At 43.2% G+C, this 18585-nt stretch overlaps 1 protein-coding gene across 3 annotated transcripts in view; it reads left to right on the forward strand.

The window, feature by feature from the left end:
- The first annotated feature begins 607 nt into the window (after nt 1–607).
- The window catches only part of ttll12 (tubulin tyrosine ligase-like family, member 12), a 76164-nt gene continuing 58186 nt past the window's right edge, over nt 608–18585 (forward strand). The window contains exons 1-6 of one of the 3 annotated variants that reach the window (XM_070900570.1): nt 608–795; nt 8493–8653; nt 11384–11582; nt 12113–12272; nt 16435–16568; nt 17906–17982. In XM_070900570.1, coding sequence (XP_070756671.1) covers nt 670–795; nt 8493–8653; nt 11384–11582; nt 12113–12272; nt 16435–16568; nt 17906–17982 — 857 coding nt within the window. In that variant the 5' untranslated portion in view covers nt 608–669. Of the gene's footprint in view, nt 796–883; nt 1045–8492; nt 8654–11383; nt 11583–12112; nt 12273–16434; nt 16569–17905; nt 17983–18585 lie in introns of those variants that run through there. The other 2 variants (XM_070900568.1, XM_070900569.1) reach the window with 2 other exon arrangements.

An 18585-nucleotide genomic window follows, 5' to 3' on the forward strand; every position in this document is an offset into this window, starting at 1 on the left:
CAGCACTCCCTCAGCATTGCTCTGGAGTGTCAGCCTAGATTTATGGACTCAAGTTCCTGGAGTGGGACTTGAATCTACAACTTTCAGCCAAAGCTGACACTGTAAGGATCAACAAATAGGACAGTTGCCACATGTATCTTCTAATCAATACCATCAAGATCCCCTCTAGAGCAATGCAAAACCATAACACCACTGTTGGAGTTACCCATCACCATATCCCACTAGTTAGCTCATTGGTCAAGATGGTGAGCGGAATGCACCAGAAGCCCAGGTGAACCGTGGAGCAACGTAACATCATCTACAAAACAACAGCGCAGTTCTTTCAGAGATGCTCAGAACAGACACTTAGAGGTTGTCCCTTAGGATACCATCCAACACATCAATGCTGCAGATATGGTACAGGATGGCTGAAGGAAATTATATTCCTTGTGGTTTTCAGGTTCATTAGAATACTTTTAATTTTTTTTTTTTTTTAAAAGTTAACACCCCAAAATTATTTTTATTGAAACAGGGGAGTGTGGAAGTGCCGAGGGAATTGGTTTGGATGATGACAATAGTATTTTTGTCGGGGGAGATGTTTTTGGTTCCTGCAGGCGGCGCCCGGACGTTGCCTTTAAGCCGCGTTGCCCGCGGGATGCGGCGCCGGGCCTTGCTCGACTCGCGGATAAGATGGAGCCAGGTGTGGGCACGCAGACAGATTTCCAGCTCTTTACACAGACCCACGGCTTGGCGCTGAAATCCTCGGGGGTGCCGCCGCTTTACTGGCAGAGTCTGCACCACAAGCTCGCCCATGAGGTTGTCGCGGTTTGTTACTTAGCAGCAGATTTGTAGGCTGGGATCTGGGGACGTGTTGCAAGCTCTTCCGGTGCATTGAAGGAAATATAAAACCTGCCCAACCGGATTCTACCTTTTTGATTCATTTATGTGTAAAAAAGTTTTTGGCTAGTTTTCCAAAGCGATTTCATGCGTGGATCAGGATAGGTAGCATTTTTTTTAAAGTCCATTTACATTTGCATCTTAGCCCACGCTACAAGTAGACTAAAGGCGAGTATTTTCTGGTCAATGAGGCTAGTGTAGCAAGAGATTTAGTTTGGGGTTGTTGCCTTTTATAGAATTATCCTGGAGTCCCGAAAAAAAAAATAGGATTTGGTGATGGTGGGGGCATTAGTCTTGAAAGGGGGTGACAGTGCGGAGGGGAGGGGGCAGGTCACAAGGCCTCCTCCTGGGCCTGCTCCTGCTCTTGGGCATGGCTAAGGCAGCAGACGGTCGAGGGGGTCGTTCAGCCCGACTGCCTGCCTCTCTTCCACGGGTACATTCGAGCCAGGGTGTCCCTGGAGATGGAGCACGCAGTGTCCACTGGTACGCTCGCAGCCTTCCGTGAGAGATGGGCGCTGGAAAGACTGGAGTGCATCATCACCCCTGGCAACCACATTTTAATTTGACTGATTATTGTTTCAAAAAGTTTTATTGGTTAATTTGTCGGTAAGGGGCACTTGATTATTGTTTTACACAAAATAGTTGAAAGGGGGTGACTCAACAAATGAACGCGTTTATACAGCACCTTTCACAGGATGCCCCAAAGTAGTTCATTGCCAATTAATTACTTTTTGAAGTATAGTTACTTGTTTGGTAGATAATTTGGCGTAATCTGTTTTGGTGATGGTTGAGGGATAAATGTTGTCCGTGATACTGGGAGAACTGCTTTGATGTTCACCTGAACAGATAGATAACAGAACAACTTGCATTTATATAGTGCCTTTAATGTAGTAAAATGTTGCAAGGTGCTTCACAGGCACGTAATCAAACAAACGTTTGACACCGGGCCACATGAAATGTTAGGACAAATGACCAAAAGCTTGGTCAAAAAGCTAGGTTTGAAGGAGCATCTTAAAGGAGGAGAGTAGGAGAGGGTTAGGAAGGGAATTCCAGAGTTTGGGGCCTAAACAGCTGAAGGCACGGCTGCCAATGGTGGAGCGATTTAAAATCGGGGATGTGTAAAATGCCGGAATTGGAGGAGATTTGTAGGGCTGGAGGAGGTTAGAGATAGGGAGGGGAGGATGCTATCGAGGGATTTGAAAGTAAGGATGAGAATATTAAAATTGAGGTGTGCTGGACCGGGAGCCAATGTGGGTTAACTGGATTTGGTGTGAGTTAGGATACAGGCAATAGAGTTTTGATGAGCTCAAGTTTATGTTGAGTTTAATGCCTCATCTAAAAGATAGTCGATTCATTTGTAATGCTTAGCTGTATAATTTGTGTATATGTTTTTTCATTTTGCAGATATTTAATATATAGAATATATTTAATATATAATGTACAGGACAGCATCTATAGTGTTACTTAAATGTAATTTGACAATGCAGGACTCCCTCAGTTTTGCATTTAAGTGTCAGCATAGATCGTGTGCTCAAGTCCTGGAGTGGGACTTGAAACCTTGAATGTCTGACTCAGGCGAGAGCTGACCCCTGACCCAGAAGTGGTAGACTTGCTTCTGAGCCAGAAAGTGGTCAGATACAAATATTGAAGAGCCAATCACACAGAAGGGTAAATCCCGAACACTACTCCAAACTAAATTGATGAAGGACAAGGGGCACAGGTTTCAACTTGAAATGCAAGTTTAGGACTGCTTACTTCCCGCCTCTGCCACATCACCCACTTCTGTCTTTATCCACACTTTTTTTTGTTATTTCCAGACTTGGCTCCTTGGGAATTGCCCTACACAAACGCTTGTTCATCTAAAGCTCCACTACCCACATCCTGACCCCACTAACCCTTGCTTGGCCTTTCATCCCTGTCCTTACTGACTTCCAGTCCCCACCGCATGGAATTCACAATCCTTGTCCTCATTTAGAAATCCTGCATGGCTTTACCCCCATCCAATTTACGCAGCTGCCAATCCTACATTCCAGCCCATGTTCTTTCGTTTTCTGATTGCAGTTTCTTTTAATTTCTCTCCCTGTCATTTAAAAGTCTTTTCAAAATCTATCTTTTCAACTATGGTTACCTCTCATAATTCTTCTACTGCTGCCTGGTGTCTCTTTGTAAAGCACCATGAAATATTTATTATATAAACAACGCTATATGAAGGGAAAAAATTGTTCACACAGATTGATCAATGCATGAAATGGGTTTCCAGGTAGACTAGGGCAGATAAGAACTGAAATATTGAATGAAACAGCTGGATGCTGTGGTTGGGGAGGAGAGTGGGCAGGACGAGATTTTAAGTTTGTTCTGCAAAGGATGAGCTATGGTAGGCTGGATGGCTTTCCTCCGTTGTACCTATCTTGTGATGAAGCAGTGATATAGCTCTCAATTCTAGTTCCTCATGGATCTCTTGCAGCTGTGCTGCTACGTTGCTTTAGTATTGTGTTACTGTTTTTCAAAGTGGTCTGCAGTACCAGTTGCAGCTTTTGTTGCAGTCGTACCTCATTTATATTTTGAGGTGAGGGAAAGTGGTTTTCTGTAGAAATTGATTTCACATTACTGTGCCTAGTGCAATCATACTCCCCCAGAATTTTCCTATCATACAAGAGAGAGAGAGAGAGAGAGAGTACGTGCGTTTGTATAGCTCCTGAGCAAATCCAGAAGTGCTTTACTGCAGTGAATTAATAATAAAGTGGATTATTTTTGAAGTGCTGTTATGTAGGCAAATACCGCAGCCACTTTTTCATAGCAAGGGTCCACAAACAGCAATATTCTCAACAACCATATTCTGTTCTTGGTGCTGGTTAAGAGAGGGATGTTTACTTTCTTTCATGTATACCTGTGTTCTATCTCCACAGACTGCTGTGCGTAATTTTTTGTTATATATTTCAGCTGAAAAGTGTAGAGGAACAAAGGGACCTTGGAGTGCAGATCCCTGAAGGTAGCAGGCCAGGTAGACAAGGTGGTTAAGAAGGCATATGGAATACTTGCCATTATTAGTCGAGGCATGGAATACAAAAGCAAGGAGGCTATGCTTGAACTGTATAAAACATTGGTTAGGCTGCAGTTGGATTACTGTGTGCAGTTCTGGTCACCACGTTACAGGAACGATGTGATTGCACTGGAAAGGGTGCAGAGAAGATTTACAAGAATGTTGCCTGGCATGGAGCATTTTGTCTGAGGAAAGATTGGAGATGCTGGGTCTGTTTTCTTTGTAACAGAGGAGGCTGAGGGGAGACCTGATTGAGGTATATGAAATTATGAGGGGAGTGGATAGGATGGACCTGTTTTCCTGGCGGAGGGGTCAACAACCGGGGGCATAGATTTAAAGTAATTGGGCAGAAGTTTAGAGGACTTATGATGGGAAATTTCTTCACGCAGAAGGTATTGGGGGTCTGGAACTCACTGCCTGAAAGGGTGGTAGAGGCAGAAAGCCTCATCACATTAAAAAAATACTTGGATGTGCACTTGAAGTGCCGTAACCTGCAAGGCTACGGACCAAGAGTTGGAAAGTGGGATCAGGTTGAATAGGTCTTGGTTGGCCGGCGAGGACACGATGGACCGAAATTACCTCCTTCCGTAGATTTCTATGTTTCGATGATCCAGTGGGTTACCCAAATGTGAGTGCCTAACAACCTTTTGATAGACATGTTATAGTCTGCAGCTCACTTTAATCAAAAATGCCATATGTATTTTGGATGATAGTGAGGTTTTGGAGTTTATATTTGAGATTGTTGAACTAAGTTTTATTATTGTATTTTGAGATTTTTTTTTTCTGAGAAGGCAGTTCTGTGGCATTCTTCAAATCTCTTGTCAGTGATCTCTGGCCAGCTACTGGGAGGTACATCGTAGCAACCAAATGATGACGCCTCCATCTCATTTTCATTTTCAACAGAGTGAGACCTTGCTTTCCACCTATTGCTGTCTTGCTTAGTGTGGCCCAAATTGGGATCTGATTGCAGTGTAGGATTTGAAACTACATTCTTCCACATGATGTTGTGATAAGTTAGTGTTCCAGTGCACAATGTGGACTCAAATTTGGCCCACCCCTTTTTTCGGCGCACTCAGCAGAGATGCGCCGACTTTGTGGGCTGAAAGTGGCGACTAAAAATTGTCCCCTGATTCTGGTTGCTGTGTTGCCTCTCCTGGGGCTTGGCGCAGCGTGGCCAATCGATTGGGGGGCGGAGCTAGGGCCCTGCGCCAGAAACAGTGCCGGCAGCTCTCCACATGCGCGTTGGAGTGTACGTGCATGCATAGTAGCTCCTGCCCCCAGCCTCTGTGTGCGTGCTGCAGCGTGGGACCCGATGCGTCCCGCCCCTATCCCGGGCCGAGTGGCCTGCCACACAGGCCGGTTAGTTGCCTTCCCGGGCTAAGGCTACAACAAACAAGTTGGTGCGGGGTGGGTTTTGATCCGGGGAAGGGGGGGGGGTTTGAGGAGAGGAGAGTTTTGAAGTTTTGATCTGGGGGGGGGGGGGGGGGGGGGGTGGAGGAGTTTTAATCCTGGCAGGTGGGGGAGGGGGAGAACTGTGTAGCCAGTAATTATAATGAGCTTACTCAAGACGTTCCTTAATCCTGTTGATGAAAATACTTTCCTACATAAGGATATAAGAATTACGAGCAGGAGGTACTTCTATTTTATATTTGGATATTTTGAAAAAATTATGTAAATATGTTTTGTCTCTTTACTTCTATTATTTTTATAGTTTAAGCTTCCATGAATGCTTCTGTTGTATAGTAAATTAACCTTGCGAAGTTTGTCATATGATGTCCTGTATAGCTGTTTGATCCTATTCACATTCTTTAGTCAAGTCATTAAGTTCTGCTGGCCTCCGATGTACCTACCTGCGCTGATTTCTTAACTCTCTGCAAGGGTTTTCTGTGCGGCCACAAGTGGCCACATACACTGGCCTAAGTTAGTTTGGAGTAACTATTAGCTGTCCAAAGTGGCCTAAATGGCCAAAACGGGCGTAGGTGGCTGGTAACGTCCCTTTTTGAAAAAAACTGAACTTAAAAAAAAAATCCTAAGTAACTTACACTGGCGCAAATTGAATGTGCAAAATGGGAATTTAAGATACTCCAGAAAAATCAAGTTGCTCCCAAAAAAACTGAGCAACTCCTGGGCAATTTTGAGCCCTTTATCCCTATCTCTTTGTAGTGTGAATATATTTGTACACGGGTAATTCAGAATAGATGGTTCAATTTCAGAACACTTGAAAGTTTGCTGGCATGAGAATATCAAATGATAGTCATATAGCAATTTACAAAACTGCTTTTTTGATCTATAAAACTGGTTTGACAAAAAAAAAGCTACTGCGAGAAAAAATGACCAGTCAGTTTGTCGTACAAGCCCAACTGGTTCACTAATGTCCTTTTAGGAAACCTGCCATCCTTACCCAGTCTGGCTTATATGTGACTCAGTCCCTCACCAATGCAGTTGACTCATAACTGCTTTTTGAAATGGCTTATCAAGCAATCTCAGTGGCAACTAGGGATGGGCAGTAAATACTTACCTTGCCAGCGATACCCACGTCCCAAGAATTTTTTTTTAAATTGAGTTTTTTTTCATTAAAACAACCCAGATCAGGGTGATATGGTAGAAGTGTTTACAATTATGACAGGATGGGAGAGGCTACTGTTTGCAGTAGTTGAGGGGTAAAAAGGGATTTAGGACAGGAGAAGCTTCTTTCTGCAGAACTGTTAGGATGTGAAATTACTTTCAGGGTTAGTGGCTGAGGCAGCAACTATTTCAGCATTCAAGATTAGATTGGACAGGTGAAATGAAAAAAGAGGTTCAAGGGATATGGGAACAGGGTCGGTAAATGTGATTAGAACTATTTCTGGGTCAAAACCCTGGAACTCCCTATCTAACCGCACTCTGGGAAGACCTTCGTTAGATGGACTGCAGCGGTTCAAGAAGGTAGCTGCTCACCTCGAGGACAATTGGAGATGGGTAATAAATTCTGGCTTGCCCACATCCCATGAATGAATGAATTTTTAAAAACCTGTTTGCGTAGATGGTAAACATAGAAACATAGAAAATAGGTGCAGGAGTAGACCATTCGGCCCCTCGAGCCTGCACCACCATTCAATACGATGATGGCTGATCATTCCCTCAGTACCCCTTTCCTGCTTTCTCTCCATACCCCTTGATCCCTTTAGCCGTAAGGGCCATATCTAACTCCCTCTTGAATATATCCAATGAACTGGCATCAACAACTCTGCGGCAGGGAATTCCACAGGTTAACAACTCTGAGTGAAGAAGTTTCTCCTCATCTCAGTCCTAAATGGCCTACCCCTTATCCTATGTCCCCTGGTTTTGGACTTCCCCATCATCGGGAACATTCTTCCCGCATCTAACCTGTCCCGTCCCATCAGAATCTTATAAGTTTCTATGAAATTCCTTCTCATCCTTCTAAACTCCAGTGTATAAAGGCCCAGTTGATCCAGTCTCTCCTCATATGTCAGTCCTACCATCCCGGGAATCAGTCTGGTAAACCTTCGCTGCACTCTCTCAATAGCAAGAACGTCCTTCCTCAGATTAGACGACCAAAACTGAACACGCTATTCCAGATGAGGCCTCACCAAGACCCTGTACAACTGCAGTAAGACCTCCCTGCTCCTATACTCAAATCCCCTAGCTATGAAGGCCAACATACCATTTACCGCCTGCTGTACCTGCATACCAAATACCGAGATGGACTAATTGAAACGAATGGCCTGTTTGTGTTGTAGCTTCTATGCAGGGACAAAAATACAGTATTTTTGTTTGCCTAGATTTGGTTTGGTGGGTGTCCCTTTAAATCCAATCATAATAAGGAGTTTAAAACTACTTTGATGCATGTGTTGCCAGACTAGTTTTTGAATTGTCAGCTTGAGAAGAGGAACCGAGCAAATTTTGAACAAATACACTCAGTGCTTTGTACATTTAAATATGGAGCAGCCAATTAACTTTGAATCTGCTTGTCACTTATGAAAATCCAAACAAGCCATGCCAGTCAACGGATGGATCAGTTCATTAAGCTGAGTTAGGAAAGGCCTTGCATTTACCTAGTGCTTTAGGCCATCCAAAATCACTTTGCAACTAATTAATTTTTTGAATTGTAGTCACTATTGTAATGTTGGCAATCGAAAGCATGCAGAAATCAAGCGCAGGCTGCAGAAAGAGCGTGCAGAACACCAGTCCCACCCACCTGTTCCCTCAAGGACTGTCTGTCCCACCTGTGACAGAGACTGTGGTTCTCGTATTGGACTGTTCACGCACCTAAGAGCTCATGTTAAGAGTGGAAGCAAGTCTGCCTCGATTCCGAGGGACTGCATATGATGATTATAATGTAGGAAATGTGGCAGCTAATTTGCACACAGCAGGGTAACCCAAACAACAGTATGACCAGATAATCTGTTGTAGTGATGTTGGTTGAGGGCAAACAGAAGTGGAAAATAAAAGACGATCTGCCAGTGAATTTTCTCAGAAATATGTCAATTTATTGCTCCATTTGCTTGAAGTTTTGCACTCCTTTGTCTTTTTTGCCAGTTTTTCTGTAATTTAATGTTATGCTTGTTATCTTCAGGTGTTCGATGCGGGTGAGGTGTTCGGGATCATGCAGGTGGAAGATGATGAAGTTGATGAAGGTGATGCAGAGGAAAAGGTGATGCTTAACCCTGGAACACTACCTGTTTACAAAGTCATTGTCACTAGAGAAGAAGGACTTCAGGCTGCAGACAGCAACAGGTAATAAACTGTCTTAGAAAAATACTGCACATGAAAACTTTGTTCACACTGCATGTTGCAAAGAATGGAAGCACCTGTTTGATGTGTTCATAAAAAGCAATTCAGCTCTCTCTTGCTGCTGTAAATGAGACATTGTAGAATATGTTAATAAAAGGTAACCCATGAAATGTATCAATGGTGAGTTATTTCACATGCAAAATAGTTTTCTGAAGAGAACTTTTTCATCATCATCATAGGCAGTTCCATGCCAAAAAGGAATGAGTTGACAGGTGTTTCAATGAAAGACCTATTCCAGATCCCGAACTACATCCTGAAGTGTGGAAGATGCCTGTGCTTGGATTTTTTTAACGTGTGATGGCTGTTGCACACCAGCCACCACACGGGCTTGACAGAGCTAGGTCTTGGTCCAGTGGCAAGGATTAACCAAGACAACTGGAGACCAGCTCTGCTGCACGGACCGAGCGCGCACACATATAACAAACAGTGTGGGCTGGCCCGTGCTGCCCCTGGCCTCTCCTGGGCCCTGGTCACTTCCATCTACAATTTCTCGGCGCTCCTTCGCCCCTCCTGCTGTGCCTGTCCGCACTGCAATCAGTGACCTGACTTCACAGGTCATTCGCAGGCCATCGAAAGGCCACGTTAGTAAATTGAAGAGGATTTACTGTGATTGAAAGACTGCATTAGAGGGAGCAGCGTGCAGTGGCCCGGCCCGGCCTGGAAATCGTCGCGGTCCCGGCCTGCAAGAGCATCAGCAGACCGGGGCCATCACAGGGAGCAGCGTGTGGCGGCGGAACTTTTTAAGCTGGTGTTGTACTGCATTTTTTGCCAAAATAAATGGCTATTGAATGGGGCTCTGATGGGCATCTCACACCTCAAGGCTTTAGAGCATTCAATGATGTTCTGACTGTATCCATATGCGTGTATTGATGTGGACCCAAAACTTCTTTGCATCAGTGTAAAAGTGAAAGTTTTACTGCACTTTTATTTTGCTTTAGGTTAATTTAATTCTATCCCATTACTGGACTGAGTTAGACCAGTTTCTCAAGCTCCTGATTTTGTTTGCTCCTCACTGCCTTTCAGCTGTACTTCATCCACACTGATTTCTTGGCTCCCTGATCTTCACTCCTCTGTCCCTAGGTTTCACTCTCCCAGCTCCTTGATTCTCTGGTCTACTGGATCCATCAGTGCACACCATCAACACTTGAGGTCACTGCACCTTTGTTGGACCCTGGCATCAGTGCCCACTGGCTCCTGATCAACTCTCTGCTCCCTCCCAGCTTTTGAATCTGTTGGACAACCTCCATCAACGACTCAGTTCGTCCCGAATCCACCCCCTCTTCACTTCTAACTCCAAGCTACAACAATCGACGGTGGCTGCTCTAAGCTCCTTCCTGTCCTGTATGAGCACTACATGTCTCTCCTCATCTCCTATTGCTATACTGGCCAGAATTCCCTTTGTGTTCATTCACGCGTATACTTTGGCTGCTTCTGTAAACCTGAGCCTATTGTTTCTATTTCCATGTTCCAATTTTTGGTTTCTCTTGGGCCTTCCTATTTTCTCTCCTCCCCTCCCCTCACTCGGCCAAGTCACTTTTCATCTCTTCTCTTTCAGATACTTTGCCTCCACTCCCTCTCCTCTTCTCTTCTAAAACCCACCTCCTTGACCAAGGTTTTGGTCACGCCTCTTAACTTTTCTTCTTTGGCCCCAGATTTACTTTTGTTGCATTGCTGTTATTTCTAGATTAAAGATACTATATAAATGCAAATTGTTGTTATCTCAATGTTTTTTATCATCGTTTTGCTGCTTAAGCTATTCAGTTTCACAATAGTTGTTCACCTAGTGCAATGGTTGTGGAATTGATTGAAGGATTTAATAACAACTTTATATAGCACCTTTTTTAAAATAGCAAAGTCACAGGAGCGTTATCAAATAGAATTTGACACCGAGCAACATAAGGTGATATTAGGACAAGTGACCAAAAGCTTGGTGAAAGAGGTAGATTTAAAGGAGCATCTTAAAGGAGTGGAGCGAGGTCGAGAGACGGAGAGGTTTAGGGAGGGAATTCCGAGCTTGGGGCCCCAGCAGCTGAAGGCACAGCCACCAATGACAGAACGATTAAATTCGAGGATGCGCAAGAGGCCAGAATTGGAGGAGCGCAGAGATCTGGGAGGGTTTAAGGCTGGTGGAGGTTATGGTGATAGGGAAGGGCGGGGCCATGGAGGGATTTGAAAACAAGGATGAGAATTTTAAAATCAAGGTGTTGCCGGACCAGGAACCAATATAGATCAGCGAGCACAGGAGTGATGGGTGAGCGGGACTTGGTGCGACTTAAGGCACGGGCAGCAGAGTTTTGGATGAGCTCAAGTTTATGGAGGGTGCAAGGTGAGAGGCCGGCCAGGGGAGCATTGGTATAGTTGAGGTTAGAAGTAACAACGACATGGATGAGGGTCATGGCAGTAGATGAGCTGAGGCAGGGGCAGATCATTTAAGAATGAAATGGACATGTTCCTTACTTCACTGTAAATGGTGAGATACGGCAGGGAGACTAATGTAATCTTAACTTTCACAATGAACATGGATGGAATAAGCATGTGTCCAAGCATGTAGTTTATAACCTACGTTTTTTTTTTGCACATGGTGGAAAATTGGTTTAGTTGGGTGTTCTCTACCTTGCTGCTTTACAGTAAAGCTTTCTCAATTGCGGCACTTTCAATAATTTCCTGTTACAGCATTTTCTTGATCGATCATGCCTGGACGTACCGAGTGGATCAAGCTCGTCAGCAATTATGGGAAGTCCCTGGCTTGCTGCACCGGATGGCCAATTTTACTGGGGTGGAGTTCCACGGAGAGGTTCCCGATGATGATGTCATTGACGATGTGATGGCAGAGATGTGGACCTTCAGTCACACGTACCAACTGTCCCAGGGGGTAAGAAAGATTCACGGTATAAAATCAGAGTGCAGAGAGATACCAAAATCAGTTTTTTTTTCAAGTAGAAGACCAGTCTGTTATGGAAGCTGTGCAGTTAATTGAATTCCGGTAGAACACATTTTTTAACAATAGAGTGAGCTTTGCTTTTGCTTTGGCTCCCTGAGGATTTATGATACTCAAAGCTAATACAGCGGCTCTATCAGATTATATCTTGCGTAACTGGTGACATCAGTAATCTAGTTTGATGTAAAGGTAAAACAATCCAGTTGTCCACTTTGAAGCTTTTGACTGTAAAAGGGAAGTTTTCTACTGTTAGATTAAAAGGGCTATTTCTTCAGTGAAGGGAGAATGTCGTGCAGTATGTTATCATGCTGATGATCCAGGAGTAAGGCCTTTAAGATTCTAAATATGTTCTAGGTTGATTTACCACCTTCGGAGCAGGGAAAGCGGGAAATCAATATCATCTAGATTAGTATACACGTTGGAGAGCATCCATGCAAGTTCACTGTTGCTCTTCTCATCTACAGTCAGCTGAAGAACAAGTGCCAATTTGGTACATTATGGATGAGTTTGGATCTCGAATCCAGCACTCTGATGAACCAACTTTTCAAACTGCTCCATTCTTTTACGGGCCGGGACAGGTTACCTTCACTTTGCTGTGGCCACGGGGAGATCTTGATCATGGTGGTAAGTGGCCAGACTGACCGTCGGGGTGGAGTTAGGCACTCTGTTGCAGATCAAGGATTATGTTAATTTAATAGAGCTCCCACGTGCTCCTATTGTAGTCATCATGGAACAGGTAAGTTATAATTCTTCCTGTATAGATTGATAACAATTCTTTTGAAAAAGTTACTCACTACACATCATTGTTTGGTGGTCACAGCAGGTTTGCTCGGATTCTGTTCCTCTCTTGCTTTTTTATTTCTCTCTCCTATTTTGTTACCCCACTTGCACCATATGTGGTGGATTTCTGGATTACTCATTGTGAGGTTGGATCTTTCACCCCCTCAACTGGAGTTCAGGACTGGAACATCGGGCCCTTCATTGAAACATCTGTGAATTCTCGTGGAAACAAAGTCATCCTCGTTTGAGGGACCGCCTATGATAATTGGGGGGATTACATTGCCATTATATCTGCATCTCTTTCTGTATGTGTGCCCCTGGACAAAGTCAATTTTTGTATGTCACCGAGAGCCAGTAGTTGTTCAGGAATGTGGAAAACGTGTATTGTAAGAAGAATACCTGCAGGATGATGAGCTGGAATCCGAGCTGCAGACATTACGACACTGCAGGGAGGGGGGAGAGTTACCTGGATGCCGCAATCCAGGAGCTAGTCACAACAATTGGAGTAATTAATTCAAATTCGATCCGTGGTCAGGGACAGGAGGATGTGACTATGAGTGAGGAAAGTATGGGGACTCACGGTGGAGTGATGGAGGAGCCTCGGCCCTTGTTCTTGTCCAACAGGTTCGAGGCTCTTACTCCCTGTATGGATGCGAGCAGGGACTGCAGGGAGGGTGAGCAAACTGACCACAGCACTGTGGTACAAGGGGCCATTCAAATGGGGGGAGTAAAAAGAAACGTAATGGTAAGGAACAGTATCATTAGGGGGATAGATACTGTTCTCTGCAGCCGAGAGCGTAAGTCCCGAAGGCTGTGTTGCCTACCCGGTGCCAGGGTTAAGGACATCTCTTCAGGGCTGGAGAGGAACTTGAAGTGGGAGGGGGAAGATCCACTTGTCGTGGTCCATGTGGGTACCAACGACATAGATGGGACAAAGAAAGAGGTTCTGCTGAGAGAGTATGAGTAGCTAGGGGCCAAATTAAAAAGCAGAACCACAAAGGTAATAATCTCTGGATTACTACCTGAGCCACGAGCAAATTTGCAAAGGGTAAATAAGATCAGAGACTGGTGTGGGAGAAATGGGAACACTGGCACCAGTACTGGGGTAAGAGGGAGCTGTTCCGTTCGGACGGACTCCATTTAGACCGTGCTCAGACTTTGGTACTGGCGAATAAAATAACGAGGGCTGTAGAGAGGGCTTTCAACTAAATAGTGGGGGGGGAGGATTCAGGTGAGTGAAAATTTTAAAAGTCAAAGAATAAGGAAAAGGCAATAGAGCAGCGTAGCACTGGGGGAAATTAAAACCAGAGCATGCCAGGACGGGACAGAATGTATAAACATAAAGGTGAATCAGAATGTGGGGTCAAAGCAAGCAAAAAATGGTAAAAAAACAAATTTAAAAGCTCTTTATCTAAATGCACGTAACATTCATTAAAATAAAAATAGATGAGTTGACGGCACAAATAGATACAAATGGGTATGATCTACTAACCATTACAGAGACGTGGTTCCAAGGAGACCAGCAGTGGGAACTAAATATTCGGGGGTATTTGACAATTTGGAAGGACAGACAGAAAGGAAAAGGAGGTGAGGTAGCACTGTTAATAAAGGATGAGATTAGTGCATTAATGAGAAACGATATTGGCTCAGAAGATCAAGATGTTGAATCAGTTTGGGTGGAAAAAAGGAATAATAAAGAGAAAAAGTCGCAGGTGGTCGTAGTCTATATGCCCCTAACAGTAGCTACACTGTGGACAGTATAATCAAGAAATAATGGAAGCTTGTAAAAAAAGAATAGCTATAATCATGGGCGATTTTAACCTTCATATTGATTGGACAAAGCAAATTGGCCAGGGTAGCCTTGAGGAAGAGTTCATTAAGTGTATCCGGGATAGTTTCCTTGAACAGTATGTTGCAGAACCAACCAGGGAGCAGGCTATCTTAGATCTGGTACTGTGTAATGAGACAGGATTAATAAATGATCTCACACTAAAGGATCCTCTAGGAATAAGTGACCATAACATGGTTGAATTTCAAATTCAGTTGGAAGGTGAGAAAGTTGGTTCTCAAACCAGTGTCCTAAGCTTAAATAAAAGAAACTACAAAGGTACGAGGGCAGAGTTGGCTAAAGTGAACTGAGAAAATAAATTTAAAGTATGGGACGGTTGATGAGTAGTGGCAGACATTTTAAGGAGATATTTAATAACTCGCAACAAAAATATATCCCAATGAGAAGGAAAGACTAAGAGAAGGGCTAACCATCTGTGGCTAACTAAGGGATGGTATCAAATTGAAAGGGTATACAATGTGGCTAAGACTACTGGGAGGCCAGAGGATTGGGAAACTTTTAAAAGCCAGCAAAGAGCAACTAAAAAAATGATAGAGAAGATAGATTATGAAAGTAGCAAGCACGAAATATAAGAACATAAGAAATAGGAGCAGGAGTAGTAAGAGTTTCTACAGGTACATAAAAAGGAAAAGAGTGGCTAAAGTAAATGTTGATCCCCGAGAGGATGAGACTGAGGAAATAATAATGGAGAACAGGGAAATGGCAGAGACATTGAACAAATATTTTGTTATCGGTCTTCATGGTAGAAGACACTAAAAACATCCCAATAGTAGATAATCAAGGGGCTATATGGAGGGAGGAACTTAATACAATCACTATCACTAATGAAGTAGTACTTGGTAAAATAATGGGACTAAAGGCAGACAAGTCCCCTGGACCTGATGGTTTACATCCTAGGGTCTTAAAAGAAGTGGCTGCAGAGAGAGTGGATGCATTGGTTGTAATCTACCAAAATTCCTTGGATTCTGGGGCGGTCCCAGCGGATTGGAAAACCGCAAATGTAAAGCCACTATTTTTTTTTTTTAAAAAGGAGGCAGATAAAAAGCAGGAAACTATAGATCACTTGGCCTTACATCTGTCGTTGGGAAAATGCTGGAGTCCATTATTAAAGAAGCAGTAGTGGGACATTTGGAAAAGCATAATTCAATCAAGCAGAGTTAGCATGGTTTCATGAAAGGGAAATCATGTTTGACAAATTTGCTGGAGTTCTTTTGAGGATGTAATGAGCAGGGTGAATACGGGGGAACCAGTGGATGTGGTGTATTTGGATTTCCAAAAGGCATTCGATAAGATGCCACATAAAGGGTTCCTGCACAAGATAAAAGTTCACTGGGTTGGGGGGGGGGGGGGGGGGGTAATATATTAGCATGGATAGAGGATTGGCTAACTAACAGAAAATGGAGAGTCGGGATAAAGGGGTAATCTTTAGGTTGGCAAACTTAGCTAGTGGGGTGCCACAAGGATCAGTGCAGGGGCCTCAACTACTTACAAACTATATTAATGAATTGGATGAAGGGACCGAGTGTATTGTAGCCAAATTTGCTGGTGATACAAAGATAGGTGAGAAAGCAAGTTGTGAGGAGGGCAGAGAGTCTGCAAAGGGATTTAAGACTGAGATGAAAAGGAATTTCTTCTTGTAGAGGGTCGTGAATCTTTGGAATTCTCTACCCCAGAGAGCTGTGGAGGCTGAGTCATTGAATATATTCAAGGCTGAGATAGACAGATTCTTCAACTATAGGGGGTTCAAGTGTTATGGGGATCAGGCAGGAAAGTATAGTTGAGGTCAAGATCAGATCAGCCATGATCTTGTTGAATGGCAGAACAGGCTCAAGAGGCCGTATGGCCTCCTGCTCCTATTTCTTATGTTGTTTTCTGAAGACTGATTGGTTGACTACCTTATGCCATGTTCTAGCCTGTTGCTTTTTGTTGGTTAAACTATGGGATGCATTGGATAGTTTTGTAGATGCTACTTTAATAATTATCACCATGTGTTGATGGACAAGGACCTTTTTCTAGCTGCCTGCATTGACATTCAGATGCAAAAAGTGTTTAAACAAAGGCTTGAAAAATATATTTAAAATAAGTTGTAACGTGTAATGGGTTGTATGTGTCTCAGAATGTACCACTTTTGAAACATTCTTTGAACATTTCATGCAGAAGAGGTAACGTGGGATCATGCACATGGTGAGCAAAATCCTCTCATCAGGAAATGCAGGCTTTTGCCTTGGGAGCCAGCTGATTTGAGGGATGTTAACTCCAACATCAGTGAACCTGCAGAAGACTATTACAAGGTAAGCACTTAGATTGGTATGTTTGTTTGGAGAAAAGATTTGCATTAGTATTTTGTTTTTAGCCAAATTAAATGCAGCATATTTCTGGCAGTACTTTTGATGTTTTACATATTGACTTCTCCAAGTTTACTGTGCCATTTCGCTATCCATAAGCTGTGGTGGTTATTAAATGTCACATTTTTTTTTTATAAAAGATTTCCGTATCTGCCAATTTTCTCCCCATCTCTCCTGAAGGTGTTGACTCCTTGTTGAGGTATGTTTGGGCAGGTGCTAGTTTTCCTCTAGTGTCTTGTCCAGCTAGCTGATGTGCGGACCTCAATAGTGATGTTTGAAGGTTATTCAATCACAGTCAAGCCCAATCCCAACCTGCAAATTCTAACCATCCTGACTACTGTGGAGTTAATGTGCTGCTGCTGAACTGCAAAATAGGAACATCGGAACAGGAGTAGGTCATTCAGCCCCTCTAGCCTGTTTCGCCATTCGATGAGATCATGGCTGATCTGCGATCTAACGCCATGTACCTACCTGCCTTTGGCCCATATCCCTTAATACCTTCGGTTAACAAAAATCTATTGATCTCCGATTTAAAATTAACAATTGATCTAGCATCAGTTGCTGTTTGCGGACGAGTTTTGCCCATTCACTTAATCTATCAATATCCCTTTGTAATTTTATGCTTTCATCTACACTGACTACAATGCCGCCGATCTTTGTGTCATCGACAAATTTGGGTATCTGACTTTCTATGCCACCATCTAAGTTGTTAATAACTACGGTGAGTAGTTGGGACCCCAACACAGATCTCTGTGGGACACCACTAGTCACATCCTACCAATAAGGTATGTACCCAGTATCCCTACTCTGTGTCTCCTTCCGCTCAGCCAATTTCCTAACGAGGTCAATAATTTGCTCTCAACTCTCTGGGTTTCTACCTTAGTTAACAGTCTCTTATGTGGGACTTTATCAAATGCCTTCTGGAAGTCCATATAAATAACATCCCCTGTCCACTACTTTAGAATTTAAAAAAATTGTTGGATAGAATGCAGGGCAACCTGCTTTAGTCACCTCTTCAAAACATTCAATCAGGTTTGCCAGGTATGTCCTACCTTTCACAAATCCATTATATGGAAATGCTGGGGATTGAATCCAGCACCTCCTAAATGCGAAGCATGCACTCTACCGCTGAGCTACATCCAAGAGGGCAGTGCTATCTAACCAAGTGTAGAAGTTGGTTATTTTTATTGTACTTTAGATGTACTGTCAGTGGCGTTCGTTGTAAGAACACATCTTGTTTATCATTTTAAAATCTTGAACATGATGCAATTTCTGAATTTCAGGCTGTTTCAGCTGACAATAAAGAAGTTTTACCACTTTCAATAGAACCACCAGTTTATCGGAAAGAAAAAATTTTCAAGTATGTATAAATATTTTTTGCATTTCTATTTTCTCCAGTCTTCTGAAGGTGGTGATAGTGGCGTAGTGCTATAGATACTGGCAGATTTTTAAGAACACACTGCGATAGTCTTGTATCATTATAACGGTAGTATTGGCTAAAAATAGCCTCCCTGGCACCCCTGAGAAAACTCCCAAGTATTTATCTCTTCAGATAATACGGTCCATTCATTCAATGTCCTTGACTGTCTTGTGTTCACTTAGCTCCAGCTGTTAATTGGAAACAGCTGCTAGTTCCAAGAGCCTTTTTGTTGATCTCTTGTTGAATATTCTCACAATTAGAACAACCATTTGGGTTTCCCAGAATTCCAGTTTGAAAGATCTGTTTTTAAGCCACTTAAAAGACCACTTTATAGTCCCTTTTCCTCCAAACTCCAGTGTTCTCCTTTTGGGCAACTGACACAGTCTTTCAGAAGTTAGTGTGCCCCCGCGAATTTATCAATAGTTTCAGGGAGTCCCCCTCACAGAAAACCTGTCCTCAATACTCGCTACACAAAAATCAGCAGTGTTAAAGTTATCTGTGTGGCTCAGCTGCAATTATTTTTTTTAATAAATATATCTCGAT

This window comes from Pristiophorus japonicus, chromosome 15 (genome assembly GCF_044704955.1).
Source record: "Pristiophorus japonicus isolate sPriJap1 chromosome 15, sPriJap1.hap1, whole genome shotgun sequence".
NCBI lineage: Eukaryota > Metazoa > Chordata > Chondrichthyes > Pristiophoridae > Pristiophorus > Pristiophorus japonicus.